Source organism: Chionomys nivalis, chromosome 7 (genome assembly GCF_950005125.1).
Source record: "Chionomys nivalis chromosome 7, mChiNiv1.1, whole genome shotgun sequence".
Taxonomy (NCBI): Eukaryota; Metazoa; Chordata; class Mammalia; order Rodentia; family Cricetidae; genus Chionomys; species Chionomys nivalis.
This window is the reverse complement of record NC_080092.1, coordinates 83,926,913-83,946,768: the sequence shown is the minus strand read 5'-3', so window position 1 is coordinate 83,946,768 and position 19,856 is coordinate 83,926,913. Positions and strand designations below refer to the sequence as shown.

The 19,856-nt window shown below is 43.5% G+C and overlaps 1 protein-coding gene across 1 annotated transcript in view; it reads right to left on the bottom strand.

The window, feature by feature from the left end:
• Window positions 1–19,856, bottom strand: part of Nsf (N-ethylmaleimide sensitive factor, vesicle fusing ATPase) — a 141,686-nt gene that overhangs the window by 59,518 nt on the left and 62,312 nt on the right. Inside the window, exon 9 of the mRNA XM_057774437.1 lies at window positions 1,426–1,625. Coding sequence (XP_057630420.1) covers window positions 1,426–1,625 — 200 coding nt within the window. The remainder of the gene's footprint in view (window positions 1–1,425; window positions 1,626–19,856) is intronic.

Here is a 19,856-nt window from a genome sequence, read left to right as displayed (position 1 = left end):
TAGCAGTCGACACTGTTTATAGGGATGGCTGCCTCAGGCTTTTTCTTTTTTCTAAATTTCCAAAGAACAAACAAACAAACAACAAACATGTATTCTTAAAAATACATTAAACTTCACTTTATCTTTCAGTAACCACAAAGTCCACTGGACCTTTTCTTAACTCTAAGATACACTGTCGACTTCACCAGCTGAGATAGCATTAGCAATCATTCCCCCTTAGTTCACGAAGGTTCTAACGGTACTAAAGTGGACGAACGAGGCAAGAGATCCACTGACATTGTAACCCCGTGGTTGGCCACACACAGCAAAGAAAACTCAACAGAGAGTGAACATCCTGGCCTCCTCAAAACAGGAAGCACAACATCATCCACGTGCTAAAGTGAACAAGAGACTCGTTCATTTATTTTTGCAGTATAACTGAAGCTAGGCCTTACACAAGTGCTCTGCCACTGAATATATCCCCAGCTCAGTAACTCCTATTAAAATAAAATATTTTTTCTCTCAGGCTCTTAAAATGTCATTCAGTGGCTTCTAGGTCCGTTGTTTCTATTTAGATTGAGAGGACAATCTGCTTTACTTGGCCTACCAATTCAAAGTTACTTTTACCCAGAAACACACCCAGAATGTACAACCAAACCTCTGGGCAACTTGTGATGCAGTCAAAGCAACATATCAAACAACCGTCACAGTTACGAAACTCAGGTCTGGTTTTTAAATAACTTTTTTCCTAAGGCCCAAATGCAGCTTTTGAGGTTTTAAACTTGAGTCAATTTCAATGCAGCCCTTTGGCTCCGAATGCCTCCGCATGCTTCCATCTCATTACAGGTGGGAAGAGCTGGTGATGCCACAATCTGACAGATGCTACTCCACAGCTGAGCTGACCCAGTGTGACGGAGGGATTTACTTCGTGTGGGACTTTACACACGGAGAAACCCTAAAGTCTATTCATGGACTTAACTTCCCTCCTTTCCCAAAAGACAAAGGAGCTCAAGTGTCTGGAAGTGGTGTGGTCCAAAAGCATCACTTAAAAACATATCTGTTTCTGAACACGGGAGTAACGGCATTTCTCGTCATGTCAGCCCCACATAACCTCGAGGCTAGTGGTGCTCAACCACAAAATTACTTTCATTGCTTCATCATAACTGTAATTTTGTTACAGCTGTGAACTGTAATATAAATATCTGATATGCAGGATATCTGATATGTGACCCCTGTGAAAAGGTCATTTGGCCCCCAAAGGGGTCGCAACCCACAAGTTGAGAACCACTGCTCTAGGGCAATGCTGTATGGAACTATTGGTACCAACTAAAATTTTCCTGCAAGTTGTTTCAAAATACAGATGGCAGGCCATCTCCGTGTCTCTGGGTGTCACTCATCACGTAAGCCATACTAAGTGTCTAGTATGTTAGTCTTATGCTCACATACCCTCCTTTGCTCCTCTTCAGCGTCAGCAAAAAGTTTACGAATATTGGCCTCCGATTCTCCCACATATTTGTTAAGGATTTCTGGCCCATTGACCACCTTGGGTTCTCTTGCATTCAGCATCTTGCCAATCTGTCGAGCCAAGAGAGTCTTACCGCAACCAGGGGGTCCGTACAACAGGATGCCTTTAACGTGTTTACAACCTAGACAGGAAAAAGAGACAGACTTAGCCATGTCGTTGAAATCAAGGATGTCTAACGGAGGGTCTGCCTTCTTCACGCACAGGCACCTGCACCTCAGGATGAGACGCCCATGTCACTTCCATACATTAATAGCCGCATGCTGAGGACAGACATGAGTAATTGGTCAAGCCTCTTATATTTTCTTTGAACAGAAAATCCAAAAAGCAGCCCTAACCACTGCAAGATTTGAAGGATGAAGTGAAGCTGCCAGTTACTGATTTTTGGAAAACTCTTTAACTTCACTTAGAATGAACACTTTTACTCTGGAACTGTCTCTTTGACTTACTATCTAACTAGGAATTATTGCTTTTCCATTATCCTTTGTGAGCCGGAGGCAAGTCTGCCTTGCAGAAATTCTAATGGAAAATTTATCTATCACAAAACAGTGGGCTATGGGAACTACGTCCTCATCACAAGATAATGGGTCAACCAGCCAGAACAAACTTGGAGAAGCAAGAGTGTTGGGTGGGTCGGATGGGCAGAGTCCTGAGGTCTAGATGGATGGCACCATTTGTGACTAAGGCTAGACGGCTTCATTGAACAAACGTAGATGACTTTTTAGGGACACCCAGATAAAAATGAAGCTTCACAAACAGTATTCAAGTACTTGTCACTAATAAGCCAAACTCACAAGACTGATGATCTAGACTCCTAAGTCTCTCCGGCCGACTCTCAGGGCTGTCTGCTCAGTTTGTTAAGGTGAAGATGACCTGCGATTCTCTTTACTCTCCTGGGAACACTAACCTTCACCGTTTCACTGTTCTGGTCCATGGTTTCTGATGAACAGTTTTTCTTTCTGCTACACTGAAATACACTCAGGGAGGTAATTCATGATTGGACTTCAGTGCTGTTCTCATAACTACAGGTGAAAACACAGGTGTGTTCCTGTGAAAATGGCTTATCCTTTTCTGAAACGAGAGCCTTAAAAATTCTATCCTTCAGGGGAAACGTACAATGGTACCTACCATTGACAGGAAGTAAAATAAATCGCATGATACAACTAACCACTAGAAGTTTTAGGCTCTGAGGAGGGAGAGCCTTGGGGTTGACAGTGACATCCATATGTAACATCTTCATGTCAAGAAAAGACACCATTAAAGATTCTTGAAAACCATGAAATTGTTACTCATGGTTAAGCTCGCAGGCAGCAAGGGAACTTACCAGAGATTCATGAAGGCTTAGTGCCACAACCTTTCTCATCAGAGTAAAGCTCCACCCCAAGAACCACGGCAAGCAAAATGTCTTTGTCCTCTGGCCCAGCCCTCAAGCAAGAGGTTCATACTGCATTACGGGGTAAACCTGGCTCTTCTCCTAGAAGCTGGCGCCACCAATTACAGCCCACATTCAAGCCTCAAGGACAACTAGGCTTTGGAAAGTGACTCCTGATCGTCCTGTTAAGCCAACTGAACATCTGACTGTCATGTGCACAGGCCATAGGCAGGTGGCAGAAGTGAAAGAAGCCCAGCGAGGGCTCAGTGGTTAAGAGCACTGGCTGCTCCTCCAGAGGATCTGGGTTCAGTTCCCTGTGCCCTCAGAGTAGCTCACAACCGTCTGTAACTCCAGTTCCAGGGGAGTATGCCATCTTCAGGCATGCACATGGTGCTCCTATATACATGCAGGCAAAACCCTCACACACATACACATAAAAATAGACAAACATGAAGAGGAGGAAGACCAAAGTTTGCTGAGGGCCTACAGAGACCTGCAGAGTGCAGGCCTATTCTCATCTCGTCTTGACTTCCTCCAAGTTGGTCAACCTCCTCTTGAGGAGACCCCTTCTAGAACAGGCCACGCTTCCTGGGAAATGCTCTCCGTGGCTTCTTATGCTGTCCCCAACCTGTGAGCCCTGAGTACAATATGGCCACAGAGCACAGCGAGAGCAAATTAGAGCACCATGCTGACTGATGCAGCCCCTCCCCCACACTATCGGATTTCAGCGCGGCTTCCGCGCACCACTCACCATCCTTTACTTGTCTCTTATCTCTCTCCTAATTCTCCTTATGAATTATTGAAATATTCAGTTCTTCTCGAGAGCTACCCCACGCCACTAATTCTCAGAGATGACCTAGATTCCCACTTTGCTTATTTAAAAAAAGAGATTATCAATCGCGACCCCCCTTCAGCTCTCTGCTTCGCCTGCAGACCCGGGCCAGCAGACACGGCCATTCTTAACCTCAACTGTGGCTCTCAAAGGAGTCTTCCTTTCTCTTCTCTGAGGTCAAATTATAGTCATTTATTTACATACCTTCTCTCTGGGATGGTGCGCTGTCTAAGGGAAAACACTGTTATATTGATCTTGAATCACAACTGACCCAGCAAAATGCATCGCCTGTAGCACACACTCAAAAAAGGGCCAAAAGAGTAAATTCTTGATTCCTTTTTTTAGAGTCTGAGGGAGAAAAGTACCATTTTTCAAAATTATTTGAAGCCCTTAACTTATGGATCTCACTATTGAACTAATTTAAATCTGTAAAAGTAAAATGAATGAATGAATGAATAAACAAATAAATAAATGAAACCATTTGAGGTGACCAAGCCTTTGCAGATTGGCAAAACATCCTGTACATAAATACTAGAATTGAAACTTTGCAATTCCGTTTTGTATTTGGAAAATGCTTAGTTTAGTGTGGTTTGAACTAAACTAAGTTGGATCTTATAAATAGTTCACAAAATACTGCCATGAAAGCCAAGAGGAGAGGCTGAAATGCATGCCTATGAGGCGCATTCTATGCTATCTTTGACAACACAGTCAGCGCGACGTCAACAGTACATCTTAGCGGCTTCAGGCAGTGCCGGTCCTGGGACCCTTTCTAGCATATCAAAGAAATACACACTGACAAGAAGATTTTCAAAATCCAGCTCCACAAAGGAATCGGTTATTTGAATAAGCAGTGGAAATGAGGCCTTGTTATTACTATTATTAAAGTCTGTCCTGACTTATTAAACAAGCACTGGTCTCTAATTCCCAGTGAGTCATACAAACTGATTCCATACAACAAAAGTCTATTAAGCTCCTGGTGAGAGGCACGGAGGGAAGTGTGAGGGATAGAGACATGCAAAAAGCAGTCCCTACCTGCATGGAATTCCTGGCTTAATAGGAAAGCCCACAGCCAATAAACCATAATGTATCAGTGAAATGTATGAACTAAATATGTTTGGCATCTACCCAAGAAAGACTGATTCCACCCAGGTGATAGGAGAAAATTAGGACTGGACACAGGGACAAAGGAATACTGAACCTGGCCTGGAAGGATGAGCAGGGGTCATGTTTGGGTGTGGAAATGATAGAAACTAAAGGGAGCCACAGGCACAGAGGTGTGGATACAGATGCCAGCAGTGATCTGCTATGGTCAGAGCCTTGGAAGTGCCTGGAGACTGGCAGGCTCTGAGGCCGACCTCCACACCATGCCAAAGAGTTAAATTTTATGTATTTATTTGTTTGGGAAGGGTACAAGCATGCCATGGTTGGAATATGGAGACCAGAGGACAACTAGAGGGAGTTGATTCTTTCCTCTTATCGTGTGGATCTGGAGATTGAACTCAAGTTACTGTGCTTGACAGCAATCACCCTTAGCCACTGAGCCTTCTCGCCAACTCAATGCATGAGTTTTGAATTTGCAGAGAATGGAAGGGTTGCTGAAGGGTAACTCAGCCTTTTTCTGCAGAGACTGAGTCGAGTTTTGAACTCGCAGAGGATGGAAAGGTTGCTGAAGGCTAACCCAGCCTTTCTCTGCAGAGACCGAGTCACTAATTGGCTGGATTTTTGCTAGCTGAACTGTCATATCACTCCAAGGTCTCTGGGACTGGGGACCCAAAGGCCTCAGGAGGAAGCCCACTCCACTGCTGATGCCCAGCTTTCTCCTGAGCTTTTTCTGGTTCTAATTTTGGAGGCCCTCGGATCCCAGGCTGTAGAACCATCTGTGTTGTATAGGTCCCTCATGAACAGTACCCTGGACCAGTAAATTAAATATAAAAGGTAAGAAAGAAAGGAAAAAAAATGGTGGAAATGAAATATTCTCTCATTCGTTCTCATTCCATTCCTCTCCCATCCACTGTGTGTGTGTGTGTGTGTGTGTGTGTGTGTGTGTGTGTTGCTCTTGTTTCTTTCTTTGGGACAGGTTCTCATACAGCTCAAAGGGGGGCTTGAACTCCCAATCCTCTTGCCCAGATCTCCCATGTTGGAGAATTATAGGCATACAACTTCATGTCAGCCTATTCCTCTTTTCTTTCCCATGAACAGTCTAATGGACCCCCTAGGAAAATGCTTGCATGCATCTCCACACAACTGAGGCGATTCCTGAACTCTCCAATGTCAGCCATGGAGACTAAACGAAAGGCTCTGAGGAACGCAGAGCATTTGCCTAGCATGTGCCAGAATCTGAATTTGACCCGTGGCATTAGAAACACAAACAAAAGCAAGGTGGCAGTGGTGCACGCCTTTCATCTCAGCACTTGAGAGGCAGAGGCAGATGGAGCTCTGTGAGTTCCAGGCCAGCCTGGTCAATACAGAGGTCTGTCTTGAAAAACAAACAAAAACAAAAAAGAAAAAGTAAAAAAAGACAGGAAGGAAGGAAGGAAGGAAGGAAGGAAGGAAGGAAGGAAGGAAGGAAGGAAGGAAGGAAGGAAGGACAAATAATATAGAGGAGTCAACAAGGTGGCTCAGAGGGTAAAAGCACTTGCTGCCAAGCCTGATGACATAAATTCAAGCCCCAGAATCCACACAATGGAAGGAGAGAACCAACTCCAGAAAGTTGTCCTCAGATTTCCAACATGTGTGCTTTGCCATGACACATGCATACCCCACATCCATGCCACATAACAGATGAGGAAGGAAGAAGGGAGGGTGGGAAGGAGGGAGGGAGGGAGGGAGGGAGGGAGGGAGGGGAAAGTAAAGTAAAGAAAACCCTCTGAACATGCCACTGAACAATCTGGATAAGGAGTGGAAAGGAATGATAGGGGCTGGTGAGATGGTTCCATGGGTAAAGGCACCTGCAACCAAGCCTCGAGGCATGATTTCTGAGTTCAATTTCTAGGACCCACATGGTGGAAGAAAAGAACTATATTCCACAAGTTGTCCTCTGACTTGAGAGCTGTGACACAAGTACACACAACACACACACACACACACTCAGGAAGCTCATGCTGACCTGGGCCACAGTCCTCTATCAGGGTCAGAACACTTGGGGTCAAAGCACCTTCCTTTTCTAAGCAGTTTAGGCAGGCACCAAGTTCACTTTCAAGAACTCTGTCAACACAGAGATAGGATTGAGGGAGACAACAAGGAATTGGAAAGAGGAAGGAAGCCGAGGCCATGCCTCATGGAGTCTGCTAACTGCAGGAATCCGGAGTGTGCCAAGTCATCAGAGCTAAGGGTTCTGGGCAACATAGAAAGGTTTTGGTGAAAAGCAAAACAAAGGAAACTGGAAGAAGTGGGGATGAAAGGAGCCCAAGCAGATGGGTAGCCTTACAGAGGCGGGCCCAGCATGAGATCCGGGTCACGGAGGACTAGCCTCTATGCCGTACATAACTGCACAGGCAACTTAAAAAGAGTGTCAGACAAGCTGTCGATTCTTGGTTCCATACTACGAACTTCACCTAAGCTGACATAAGAATCTCAGGCTTCTTGTTCTAGCCACCCCTCCTTTCCTTCCTGACACGATCCAAGTCTCACAGATTGGCAACATGGGGCTATCTTTTCTAGAAGCAGGGGCAAATGGAGGATCTCTATGAGTTCGAGGCCATTCTGGTCTACATAGTGTGTTCCAGGACAGCTAGGGCTATATGGAGAGGCCCTGTCTCAAAAGAACAGGAAAAAAAATTTTAAGATAAAACTCTTGTGCTTAGTTTCAACATTTTTTTTAATCTCCATCAAGTTTGAGGTTTTAGCCTTTGTCTCCAAGTCATTTCCATCGTTTCTCTTATTCTCTGATAGAAGAGCTTATGTTTATAACATTATTTACATTTATCTTACATGTGTCTAATTTCCGTGGTGAAGAGCAATCCAGGGCCTGCACTCTACCGCTCAGCTACCACTCTAGGCTCAGATTCTAGCTGACTACAGGAGTAAATAAAGCATGGATGTCAGTTCTGTCACTTAGCAGATGACACATACCACAGCAGACGAGGAAATTCTCTCCTGGGAGCTTCTGTGTTTTCCACGAAATAAAAATTCTAAAGATTCTAGGTTACCCATGAAGATAGAAGGTGGGAGGAAGGTAGAAAAGACCCAGTCATCTCAGCGAACAGGACAGTAAGTTGTCTGGGTGAGACACAGGAAAGAAACACTCAGGGACCACTTGAGATGTGGATCTTTAAGACTGGACAATAACTGAGGCTCCAGTGGAATCTAATTTACCGGTGTTGGGCTGGTGTGTGCATGCATGCATGCGTGTGTGCATGCATGAGTGTATACTAGAAGTAAGGGGGAGAAAACAAAATTAAAAAGGAAGATGGCAGGAGGTTCAAATCTGAAGTCGTTACTGGTGATGCAGTCTTTGGTATAATCAAAGTGAGTGAGACGGAGCAAGAGCAAAGGTTAATGGACAAAACAATAACAAGGATGGTAAAGTTGTCAACAATACAGATAACTCAAACACACAGTGAGACTACACTTAGGAACGAGTGATACAGACAGCTTTGCCGGGCTCCCCTGCTTGCTCAGCTCTAGGGTGGCTACCTTCATGCTCACTTTGTTATTTGAACACTAGTGACAACCGTCCTGACTCTAACTGATTCAACATGCGCTAGCAATTACAAAGATACAAATAACACAAGATACCAAGCAAACGGAGTGTCTTAGGTTTCTATTGCTGAAAAGACACCGTGACCATAGCAACTCATTTTTGTTGTTGTTTTGTTTACTTGTTTTGTCAAGACAGGGTTTCTCTTGTGTAGCACTAGCTGTCCTGGAACTCGCTCTGTAGACCAGGCTGGCCTCAAACTCACAGAGATCCGCCTGCCTCTGCCTCCCTAGTGCTAGGATTAAAGGCATGTGCCACCACTGCCTGGCTGTTTCCCTTTTTTGTTTTTTCATGGTAACTCTTACAAAGGAAAATGTTTCATTGGAACTGGCTTACAGTTCAGAGGTTTAGTACATTATCATCATGGTGGGAAGCATGCAGACAGACATGGTGCTGGAGGAGCCTAGAGTTCTACATCTGGATCCATAGGCAGCAGGAAGAGATACCAGGCCTACCTTGAGCATTTGAAACTTCAAAGCCCACACCCAGTGACATACTTCCTTCAACAAGGCCACACCTCCCAATACGCTACTCCTTGTGAGTCTTTGGGGCCATTTTCATTCAAACACCACACAGCAAATGATCATAGGTTGCATTAATAATGGTTTAGGTGATGAGACACTGGGAGATTGTCTAGGAGGAAGATGGTTGGAAACTGACTGGCATCTCAGTGGAGATCCTTTAAAATAAAGCATTTCCAGACATTTCCTACAATCTGAAGCACAAAGCTACATCTTAAGTATGCGTCTCAGTAGATATCTGTCAAGAAGACTGAGGGTATGAATTGTGTTAAGGTGCAAGAAAGGTTGAAGGTTGTCTGGACTAAATAAGAACCATATCAAGTGGAGATGAACATTAAAAATTACTATGCACTGAGTTTTCTAACCAGTTCTAGTTTGAACTTCCCAGACTAGAAAACGAAGCCAAATATGCTTTAAAACAGGTAAGGACCAGTTGTGGTGGTGCATACTTGTCATCTCAGTGCTCAGAAGGTGGAGGCAGAAGGATGGAGAGTTCCGGAACAGGTTGCTGAGATGGCTCAGGGAGTGAAGATGCTCGTCAGCAAGCTGACGACTTGGGTTAGACCCCTGGAGCCCAAATGGTAGAGGGAGAGAACCAACTCCTTTGAAAGTTGTTCTCTGACCTACATATATGAACTATGGTATGTGCACATGTGTGCACACATAAACACACACAATAAATAAATGTAAAAACAATTTTAAAAACATACCCACAAAACGACTTCCCATAAACAAGAAAAGCAACCCCTTCCAAACTGGGGAGAAATGTTGTAATTGTGTTAGTTAGGGTTTTTTGTTTGTTTGTTTTTCATTTTGTTAGGTGAAGATCTTTTTTTTCTTAAAAAAAAAATGTACGCCTTTAATCCCAGGACTCAGGAAGCAGAGGAGGTGGATCTTTACGGTTTCAAGACTAGCTTGATCTATAACATGAGTTCCAGGACAGCTGAGATGACACAGTGGGACACGGCCTTAAAAACAAGCAAACAAACAAATAAGAGATATGACCATTGTTTCATATAAGAAAACATATTTAGTATCAAAAGGAATGACAGATGTAATCTCAGAACAAAGGCAGTCTTCTGTGTTAGACTCAGTTCTAGAAAAGGGAGAAATTATGTAATTATAATTTCAAAAGTAAAAGAAAAACTAGGTGGAAAAAAGAGGTTCTGTAGCCGAGAAAGACACCTAATGCTAACCTCTGGCCTCCACACACACTTGGACATGTGCACCACGTAAACAGACACACACACAAATGCACACACATACAGAAAATACGCTGGAATCTGCTGTCTAGATTAAATAAGTACCTGAAAGTCACTGTGATAATCAAGCCTACCACATGGAAAGCAACTGCTGATACATAGTGACATGTCTAGATATTTGCTGCTAAATAATATTAGCTCATTTTTAATCATCTGGCTATGGATGAAAAATGAAATAGAACCAGACCTTCAACTGCTACTTCAGAATTAGATCACAGGCTGGAAAGATGGCTCAGAGGTTATGAGTATCAGCTGTTCTTCCAGAGGTCCTGAGTTCAATTCCCAGCAACCACATGGTGACTCACAACCATCTGTAATGAGATCTGGTGGCCTCCTCTAGTGTGCTGACAGGAGCAGAGAAAAATGCATAGCTCAATAAAATCAACAATTTTTTTTTAAAAAAACATGCAGACAGAACACTGAATCCATAACAAATAAATTAAAAAAGAATCAGATCACATTAGATGCAACCATAAAGCTTAAAATAATTGACTGTTTTGCTTACGGCTCATGACTTCTGAGCATGACAAGGTGGCCATCTTGCACCTTAAAACTTTCAGCCGGGCGGTGGTGGCACGTACCTTTAATCCCAGCACTCGGGAAGCAGAGGCAGGCGGATCTCTGTGAGTTCGAAGCCAGCCTGATCTACAAGAGCTAGTGCCAGGATAGTTAGGGCTGTTACACAGTGAAACCCTGTCTCGAAAAACCAAAATTAAAAAAAAAAAAAAACTTTCCCTAGCACAACTACTGTCATGGAGTGCTGAGAGTTATAGTGTTTGTTGCATTGATGAAACTCAAGCTCCAAATGAACACAGCAGACATACACTACACCGTAACATTTCTACAAAGATGGTCCTAGCAGTTCAGTGAATCAGGATTTCCCACAGTGTTAGTTGTTCTTCTAGCTGGACTATCGGAATCAATTCCCCTGCTTCTCTAGACCTCAAGCAGGCCCAGCCCACCAATTTCTCAAATTCCTAAGCTCACATAGCATCAGCATATAGCCCCTCCATAAAGGCCACACCACTGCGATGATCAGTTCCACTGGTGTATATCCCTCTGTCTTTTCTCCCAGTATCTTCGATAGGCTTTTTTCCCAAAGTTCTCTTCATCTCCCCAACTGCAACCCCTCTTAAAGTCTTTACCAGTATTAGAAAGGTAATGTTGGCTTTTAAGGGACATATTCTTTTTTTTTTTTTTTCCATTTTTTTTATTCTTTTTTAATTAAAATTTCCACCTGTTCCCCGTTTCCCATTTCCCTCCCCTCCTCCCAAATATTGCCCCCTCCCCCCAGTCCCCTCCCCCTATCCCCACTCCTCTTCTCCTTCCCCCACACCATTCCCCCTCCCTCTCGATACTGGAGAGCAGTCCAAATTCTCTGCCCTGCGGGAAGACGAAGGTCTTCTATCTATGTCCAGAAAGGTGAGCGTCTAAACAGGCTAAGCACCCACAAAGCCAGTTCATGTATTAGGATCGAAACCTAATGCCATTGTCCTTGGCTTCTCATCAGCCTTCATTGTCCGCCATGCTCAGAGAGTCCAGTTTCAACCCATGCTTATTCAGTCCCAGACCAGCTGGCCTTGGTGGGCTCACAATAAATCAGTTCCACTGTCACAGTGGGCGGGTGCATCCCTCGTGGTCCTGATTTCCTTGCTCATGTTCTCCCTCCTTCTGCTCCTCATTAAGGGACATATTCTTTGCTCTGCCTGAGCTCACCTGACAGGACCTGATTCTACCGGGAACGACGTGAACCATTTCTCAGTGTTTGCCCAAAAGTGTATCACTGCAGTCTAGACTAGCACAGTGCATCTTTCCCATTAGTGTGAGGGAAACCAGTAACACATTGTTTTCCCCTTCTAAATACTAGTCTCTTAGCTAAGTCAACAATCCTTCAACAACAGACAAAATCAGGGTGCACACTTAGACCCAGATGTTAGCATGCCTGTAAAAATTCTGATGGAGCAAACTTCAAGAGATGCTAAGGTGTACATTACAGACAGCATGAAAGGATTTCTGGCCCAAAAGTCTACACAGAACAGGGCTTCACCACAATGACAGGCATTTCTAGTCCCACTGATGAAGATAATGCCCCAAAATATATAGGACACCTAATAAGTTCATTATCATTTCCTAAAATAGCGTAATAAAAATGACATAGCCTTAGTTCTGTAACTCAAGGAAAAACCAGTAGGGTTTGCTGTTTATAATCTTCAAAAATACGTCCAAAATGAGACCTGTCAATGTGAGTTAAATAACCATTTTTTTTCCTAGATGTCACCAGAGGCCAACTGCATCAAGGAAAAACTGTCAGAAAAATCACAGGTATTTAAAGGGGGAAACTCACTGTCAGGATGTCAATAAATTAGAAATGATCTCTATCAAATTAGCATTGGGATAGGAGTGTCTAATTCATTTCAGGGGTGGGGGCAGGATATGAATGATTAGTGATATTTAAAGGGGAATCCCAAGTGGCTTCCAGCTCAAACACAGACAACGGTGCTTGCCAAGGAGTCTGTCGAGACTGGTGCAAGTCAGGGCATCGTCACAAGTCTTGCAAGCTTCTCTAAGCAGGTGTGCAAACCAGGTCTGAATGTTTAACACTAAAAAGTGCATGGACTTGTACAAAGTACAGTGCCAGCTATTATTAATATTTGATCTATGTTTTTATAATTTCAGCTTCTGTGTCTTTAAAAAGTATGAATTGGAACTAACAAATATAGTTCTGTTTGACTTCCTCTTTCCAGAGTACAGGGTGATTATGTTAATAGAAGGTTTATTATTTATATTATTTATTTATTTTGATACAGGATCTATCTATGTAGACCTGGAAATCATTATGTAGACTATGCTGGCCTGGAACTCAGAGATCCACCTGTCTCTGTGTCCCAAGTGCTGGGAGTAAAGGCATGTGTCACCACTGCCCAGCAAGACTGACTTTTGTGTGTGTTGTTATGCACACATGAGTGCAGGACTGGGGAGCGAGAAGGGGGCATTAGCTCCTGGAAGCTGGAGTTACAGGCCACTGTGCGCTACAGAACAAGTGCTAGAAACCACACTTGGGTACATGCTGTAAGCACTGACCATCTCTCCGGTGCCAGCTTTTGTTTTTCTAGCCGCGCAGGAAGGACTTGGAGCACGACTTTCGTCAACTTCTGTTTCTAAGAGTGCTGATCAGCACAGAAAGTAGGCCACCCTCTGCACCCCTTCATCTGTGGACTCTCCAAATCCTTCAGGAGACATTTAAGACAAAGACCACTCAAGCACCGACCCCGTTCTCTCCACAGCAGTTGTCTAGGAGGGTGTGCTGCTGCAAGCGTGCACTGAGCTCCTATGAGCAGATGAGAAAGACCCATGCATGCCCTGGGCACCAAGCAGCTGTGCTAGCTGTCTACCATCTGACTGGTCTATATCCAAATTAGTCAACTGAAATTCAGTATAGATCTTCTCATCAGATAGCCTAGAATGAGAGATGGGATGTGTGGAGCAACCCTTCCCAACTAATCTTTGCTGACACCCCCACCCTCTACACTCCCTCCTAGGGTGTTGCCTGGTATTTCACGAATTCTTGATGACAAAGATCATGCTCTTTTGCAGCAGGTCCTGCCTTGCTGCCATCTGGCACTGTATGCTTTCGGGTTTCAGCAGTCTGTAGTTGGCCCTTCTCTTTCCTCTGTTCCTCGGCCTTCGCATTCTTGCTGCTCTGCAGGACATCCGCTCCAGCCAAAACACACCGTCTGCTCGAGCAGACAACTCACGGCTTCTTTTCCTTCCCCTGGAACCTCTAACTCACTCTCAGAAATCAGAAATCACAGCCTTAAGCCAGACATGTGTTACATGTCTGTAACCCCAGCACTCGGGAGACTAAAGATTGTTGTGATTTTTAAGGCTAACCTGGGCTAAACAAGTAAGTTTAAGGCCAGCCTGGGCTACCAAAGAAATCACTTCTTAATTCACACTATGTGACTTTGGTCACATCTTTGGACTCCGTTCTTCAATACTTACTATAGCAATTGTCAAAACTTAATGTGTACCACGGTCCTGCAGTGTTTATTTAAATGCATATTTCTAGGCATCGCTCTAAGAAATGGAAATTCATGAAGTCTGAAGGGAACCTGAGGTAGGTGAACATGCAACATGTGCCCCTACACGTCTCTAAAAGCAAGCCAAGGACATGCCAAATGTCATTACAACTGATAATGTACTCAGCTACCTGAGCATCCTGGAGCTTTTACTTCATTCTGTGTGTATGTTCTTGGCTCCATTGAATCACAATCTGATAAGAATACATTTCTTATCCTTTGACAACTGCAGCTGCAGAAGACAGCAAGTCGAGAGAGGTGAAATCGTCAGGAGCAGACAGAAGTCTCCTCTGCACTGTGCTGCTGCGGGAGCGATAAGGATTTGTGAGAGATGACTCGTGGTTTAACTCACTGGTAAATTCAATGGGAGCGAAGACAAGATGAGGATGTCTGAAATGCGAATGCAGTTCCAGCCTGCACTGAAGGACTGATGCCTCTACCAGAGGGCAGGGTCTGGTCTAAGGGATCCACACTCACAGTCTGCACTGAAGGACTGATGTCTCTACCAGAGGGCAGGGTCTGGTCTAAGAGATCCACACTCACAGTCTGCACTGAAGGACTGATGTCTCTACCAGAGGGCAGGGTCTGGTCTAAGAGATCCACACTCACAGTACTTCACTGTAACTATAAACAGACATTGAAGTTCAGAGGAGGGGATAGGATGGTAGAGGGCCTCCAACAGAAGATTGTAGGAACCAACCTGACTGGAAAAGGCGCCTTGGAGAAGCTACGGGTCTGAGGAGAGCTGAGGTTGGCACAATTGCTTTCTTTACTGACTTGAAGAACTTTCATGAGGAAGAAGTAGGCTTGTTCTCCTTCTGTGTGCTGGTCACAGAGACACCTTACTTAACTGGTACAATGTGGCGAGCACACAGAGCCCATGATTTCTAGTGGGGCCGGCTGGTCCCGCAGGGATCTGAAGAAAGTACTCCAGGACAGTGTCTCAGTTCCTTAGGACCAAACACCTGACACAAGCAACCAATGGAGGAAGAGCTTTCTGGGCTCACAGTGGGTATCTGGATCAGCTACTCTCTGCCTTGTTTTTTGTTTGTTTGTTTTGCTTTGCTTTTTGGTTTTTGAAGACAAGATTTATCTGTGTAACAGCCCTAGCTGTCCTAGAACTAGCTCTGTAGACCAGGCTGGCCTCGAACTCACAGAGACCCACATGCTTCTGCCTCCTGAGTGATGGGATTAAAGGCGTGTACCACCACTGCCTGACCATTTAACTTTTTTTTTTTTAAGATTTATTTATTTTATGAGTGTTGTCTACATGTGTGTATGTGCACCACTTGTGTGCCTGGTGCCTGAAGAGGCCAGAAGAGGGTGTCAGACTCCCCTGGAGCTGGAGCTACAGATGGCTATAAACTACCATATTGGTGCTAGGAACTGAAGCTAGGTATTCTGCAAGACCAGTAAGCTGGGCCATCACCCCTCTAGCTCACTACCTTATTTTTGAGACACGGTCTCTTGATGAACCTGGAACTCACTGATTCCATGGTTATACTGACTGGATGGTATGCCCTAGGGATCTGCTTGCCTCTGCCCCCTAACCCAGCATGGAGTTACAGAGGCCAAACTAGCTTTTGCACAAGTGCTGGGGATCTGAACAGAAGTTCTCATGCTTGTATGGCCGACACTTGCCCAACTAAACCATCTCCCTGGCCCCCACTTTAAGCATTTTCTAAGTCAGTTCAAATAGAACTGTTGGGTTTTACCTCTTTGCATACTGTTTGGTCACTGGGTGGTACAGGAGGTGGAGAGAATGGAAAAGGAAAGGTTCCATGTGTTTTTCATTAGATAAATTCAGACCATCAGTGAGGGCACTAAGTGGTGGTGTCTTGGTAAAGCACAAACAGGTCCTCAACGCTGAGACATGGTAGTTGCATGATTGGCTCACGGCTGTCCTTTTGTTAAGTCAAGAAGGCTTATCTTCTGATAGTGACCATTACTAAGCTATCCCAGTTCTCCCTGAGTAGAGGGAGAAGGGAGAGGGAAGGCAGGGAAACTCTTTGCTAGTGTCTTCACACCTACGGACACTTTCAAGTAATAACCTACTTCTATAGACATAATTTGTTTTGGTAACGTGCCTGTGTTTATCAGTCTTTATTTCACAACCCCAAGCTTTAAGGTGTTTACAGATAACAATGTGTGATAAAAGTGGAACTAGTGAATTAAACAATTAGCAAATCTTTTTGTGAAAATTAAGAGAAAAGAAACATCCGGGATGTGGCACCTGCAAAACCACCTCTGAGCAGTGTTATCAATGCCCACTAGGACGTTAGAAAGTAGAGATGCGTTCATAGCTACACTGTGATTAGAACCACTGACACATGGTGCCCTTCTGTTGGCTTAGAATAAGAATACAATATTAAACAACTAAATGAAAACACTGCTTATGAAAATATTATGACATAAAATATTATGCAAATCTGATACCTAAGCGTCTAAAAAATTTCCACTCCAATGCCCTGCTCCTTGTTTTAAGTTAGGCATTACATAAACAGGGTATGTAGCTCTTGATCTGCCAGTGTGTATCTCCAGAGGCCTAATGGTATTTTGATTTTAAGATTTTGTTTTGTTTTGTTTTCATGAAAGGTAATAAAATATACCTTCAATTTCATTGGTATTATATGCTTGGTTATAAAATGCTCAAGGCTTTAGGACTTGTATATTGGTAAATATTCATGATAAATGGAAAATGAGATACATATTACATGAGCTCAGTCATGTAAAAATGTAGTATATTGTGATATATATATATATACATATATATAAATAAAAGGAATATCAAAGTTGCTAGTAGTTATGCAGTTTTCTAGTGCTTTGCTTCTTATGATTTTTCAGTATTCTATGAACATACTGACCCTCAAAGTTGAAAAATACAAACATTATTTTTAAATAAGTAAATAAATAGTAAATGCATATAGGATCCAAGAAGCTAGAGATTAAAGTTACTACAAAACAGGAAGGACTATGTGAAATGTTTTAATATAGTCTTCCTTTACTTTATTTTACTTAAAAAGATAAGTGATATGCAGACACATCAAAGTTGTACCTATTAAGGGATTCTGTGCAGTGTTTGGAGTGTGTATCAGTTGTGTAGTGTTTGAATCAGGCTGAACTACCAGTGTATGTTCTCATGCAGTCACAGAGTTCCAGGACAGAGCCCTGCTCCTCCTCTCTGTAGGAAAACGCATGGAGCCTAAATGATTTCCTCATGGAGACATCTAGAAAGAGGCAGATTTGGAGCTTGGACACCAATCTACCTGTCTGTCGGAGCTGAACCCCCAGGGAGGCTCTGCTACTACTGGAGCTGGGCCTCAGACTCAGTGTGCTTGAGGCACAGCCTGAAGATCTGTACCTGGTGTAGGAGGTTCTTCTGTTTGTGTGTTGCTTTCATTACAGAATGCTGGGAAGAAGAGCAGAGTCAGGCAGACGCCATGAATCTCCAGCCTGAGACGGACGTAGGTTAGAATCTTGCTGGTAAGTCAGTCACGTGGTAATACACAGATTTAAAAGAAATGGGTTAATCAAGATGTGAGAGTTAGCCAATAAGAGGCTAGAGCTAATGGGCCAGGCAGTAATTTAATATATTTTCTGTGTGGTTATTTCAGGGGTTAAGCTAGCGGGGCAGTGGGACATAGCCCACCACTCCTTCTACAACATGTATCCTTTTAAAGCCTCAGAAATTCTTATGTGCACCAGAGAAAGGGATACCGTGTTACTGAATAGGCGAAGCACCAGAAGAGAAGGGAGACACTTGGCTAACTTCTCAAAATGAGGAAATATGGTGGGTGCCGAGCTTTGAAGATGGCATGTGCCCTCTAAAATCATGTTGAAGTGTAGCTCCCCAAATAAAAATGTTGAGAGGTGAAGGGATGTTTAAGGTCACTGAGCTGCCAGGTATGGTGGCACACATATCAATCCCAGCACTGGGTAGACAGGCTGATCTCTGTGAGTTCAAGAATAGCCGGTCTACATAGGGAGTTCCAGGACAGCTAGGGCTATGTAGAGAGACCCTGTCTCAAAAAACAAACAATAAAAAAATAAACTAGTGTTACCAAATACACATTCTGGGGATGGAGATATGGCTCTTCTAGAAGATTCCAGTTTGAATCCTAGCACCCACATGGTGGGTCACAACCATCTGTGACTTCAGTTCTAAGGAATCCAATGTAGACACCAGGCATGCGTGTGGTATACAAACATACATGTAGGCAGAACACCCAAACATGTAAAATAAAACTAATTTTTTAAAAATTATTTAAAGAAGCCACTAAATAGTTAAGAAGACGCTATGCCTCCCTCAAGGAAGTAGGCTAATAACTAGCCGCAGTGAGCGAGGTCGCTTTTGTAGGACTGATTTGTTACTCTAAGAGCTGCTTCAGGAGCCGGCATTGTATGTGCCCCCTCCTGCATGTGTCTGCTAGTCCCTCTGCTTTTCCCTGTGTTAGGACACAGCACGAAGCCCTGGCCAGTTGCAACTGTCTGATCTTGGACTTTCAGTTCTTATACCTTTTCCTTTGTAGGTGGACCAGTCTCAGGTATCCCATTATAACAAAAGGAAATGGAGTAAAAAGTGGGGTCTTCAGAAGAGAAAAATAGGTAGGGCATCTGCTTTCACATGCCGAGAAGTGGGGTCACATTCAACTTGCACAGATATTTGCTGTCTCTAGTACAGTGGTTTTCAACTTGTGGGTCATGATCCCTTTGCGGGTCACATATCTGAAATCCTGCATGTCAGAGACATTCGGATTCACAGCAGCAATGAAATTACAGCTGTGAAGTAGCAATGAAATCATTTTCTGGCTGGAGGTCAGCACAACTGAGGAACGGTATTAAAGGCTGCAGCATTAGGAAGTTGGGAACCACTGCTCTAGCACATAATCAAGAACTGTGCTAAGCCTAGTTCCTTCAGAACACAAGATGGCCTTTGTTAGAAGCTGCTCTGTAGTAAAAACCAAAGCTACAATGATAGGAAACAAGCTTTTAAAATGCTGCGAAAAGCCAAAGCCAAAGACTCTCTCTACTTGAGAGCACACCCACATGATGATTCTTGTTATAAATGGTATATAATAGTGAAAAACTCAAAAAATTAGAGGGGAATGGTTAAATAAATGATGGCATTAGATTTTATAATAAAGGATGTTACCTATTTAAAAAAAACAGTTAGCTTGGTATACAAGGAGAAAAATCAGTTACAAAATGAAAAATACCGTGTGCATATAAACATATGTAGAAGTGTAACAAAACTAACGAATGACACATTGAAGAATACTAACTGTTTTCACTTTTTAAAAATAGTCTCTTTCTTTCTGGTCACCTGTGCTTTTGAAACCTATAACGAACACACTACAAATGTTTTCAGAAACAGAGATCTAAGTGATCTATGCAAAATCAAGGGACTTTTTATGACTAGGTTAAAAATGACTAGGTTAAAAAAATTTCTCCCCCAAACCTTCTGTGCCCAACAGGGAACCTGCAGTGACTGACAGAGGCAAGAATGGGTTCTATGAATCAGCCTAGACTCCGGGAGACTGAAGCTCGCTCTCAAGAATTTCTCAATCAAGTTGTGAAATCTGAAATTTAA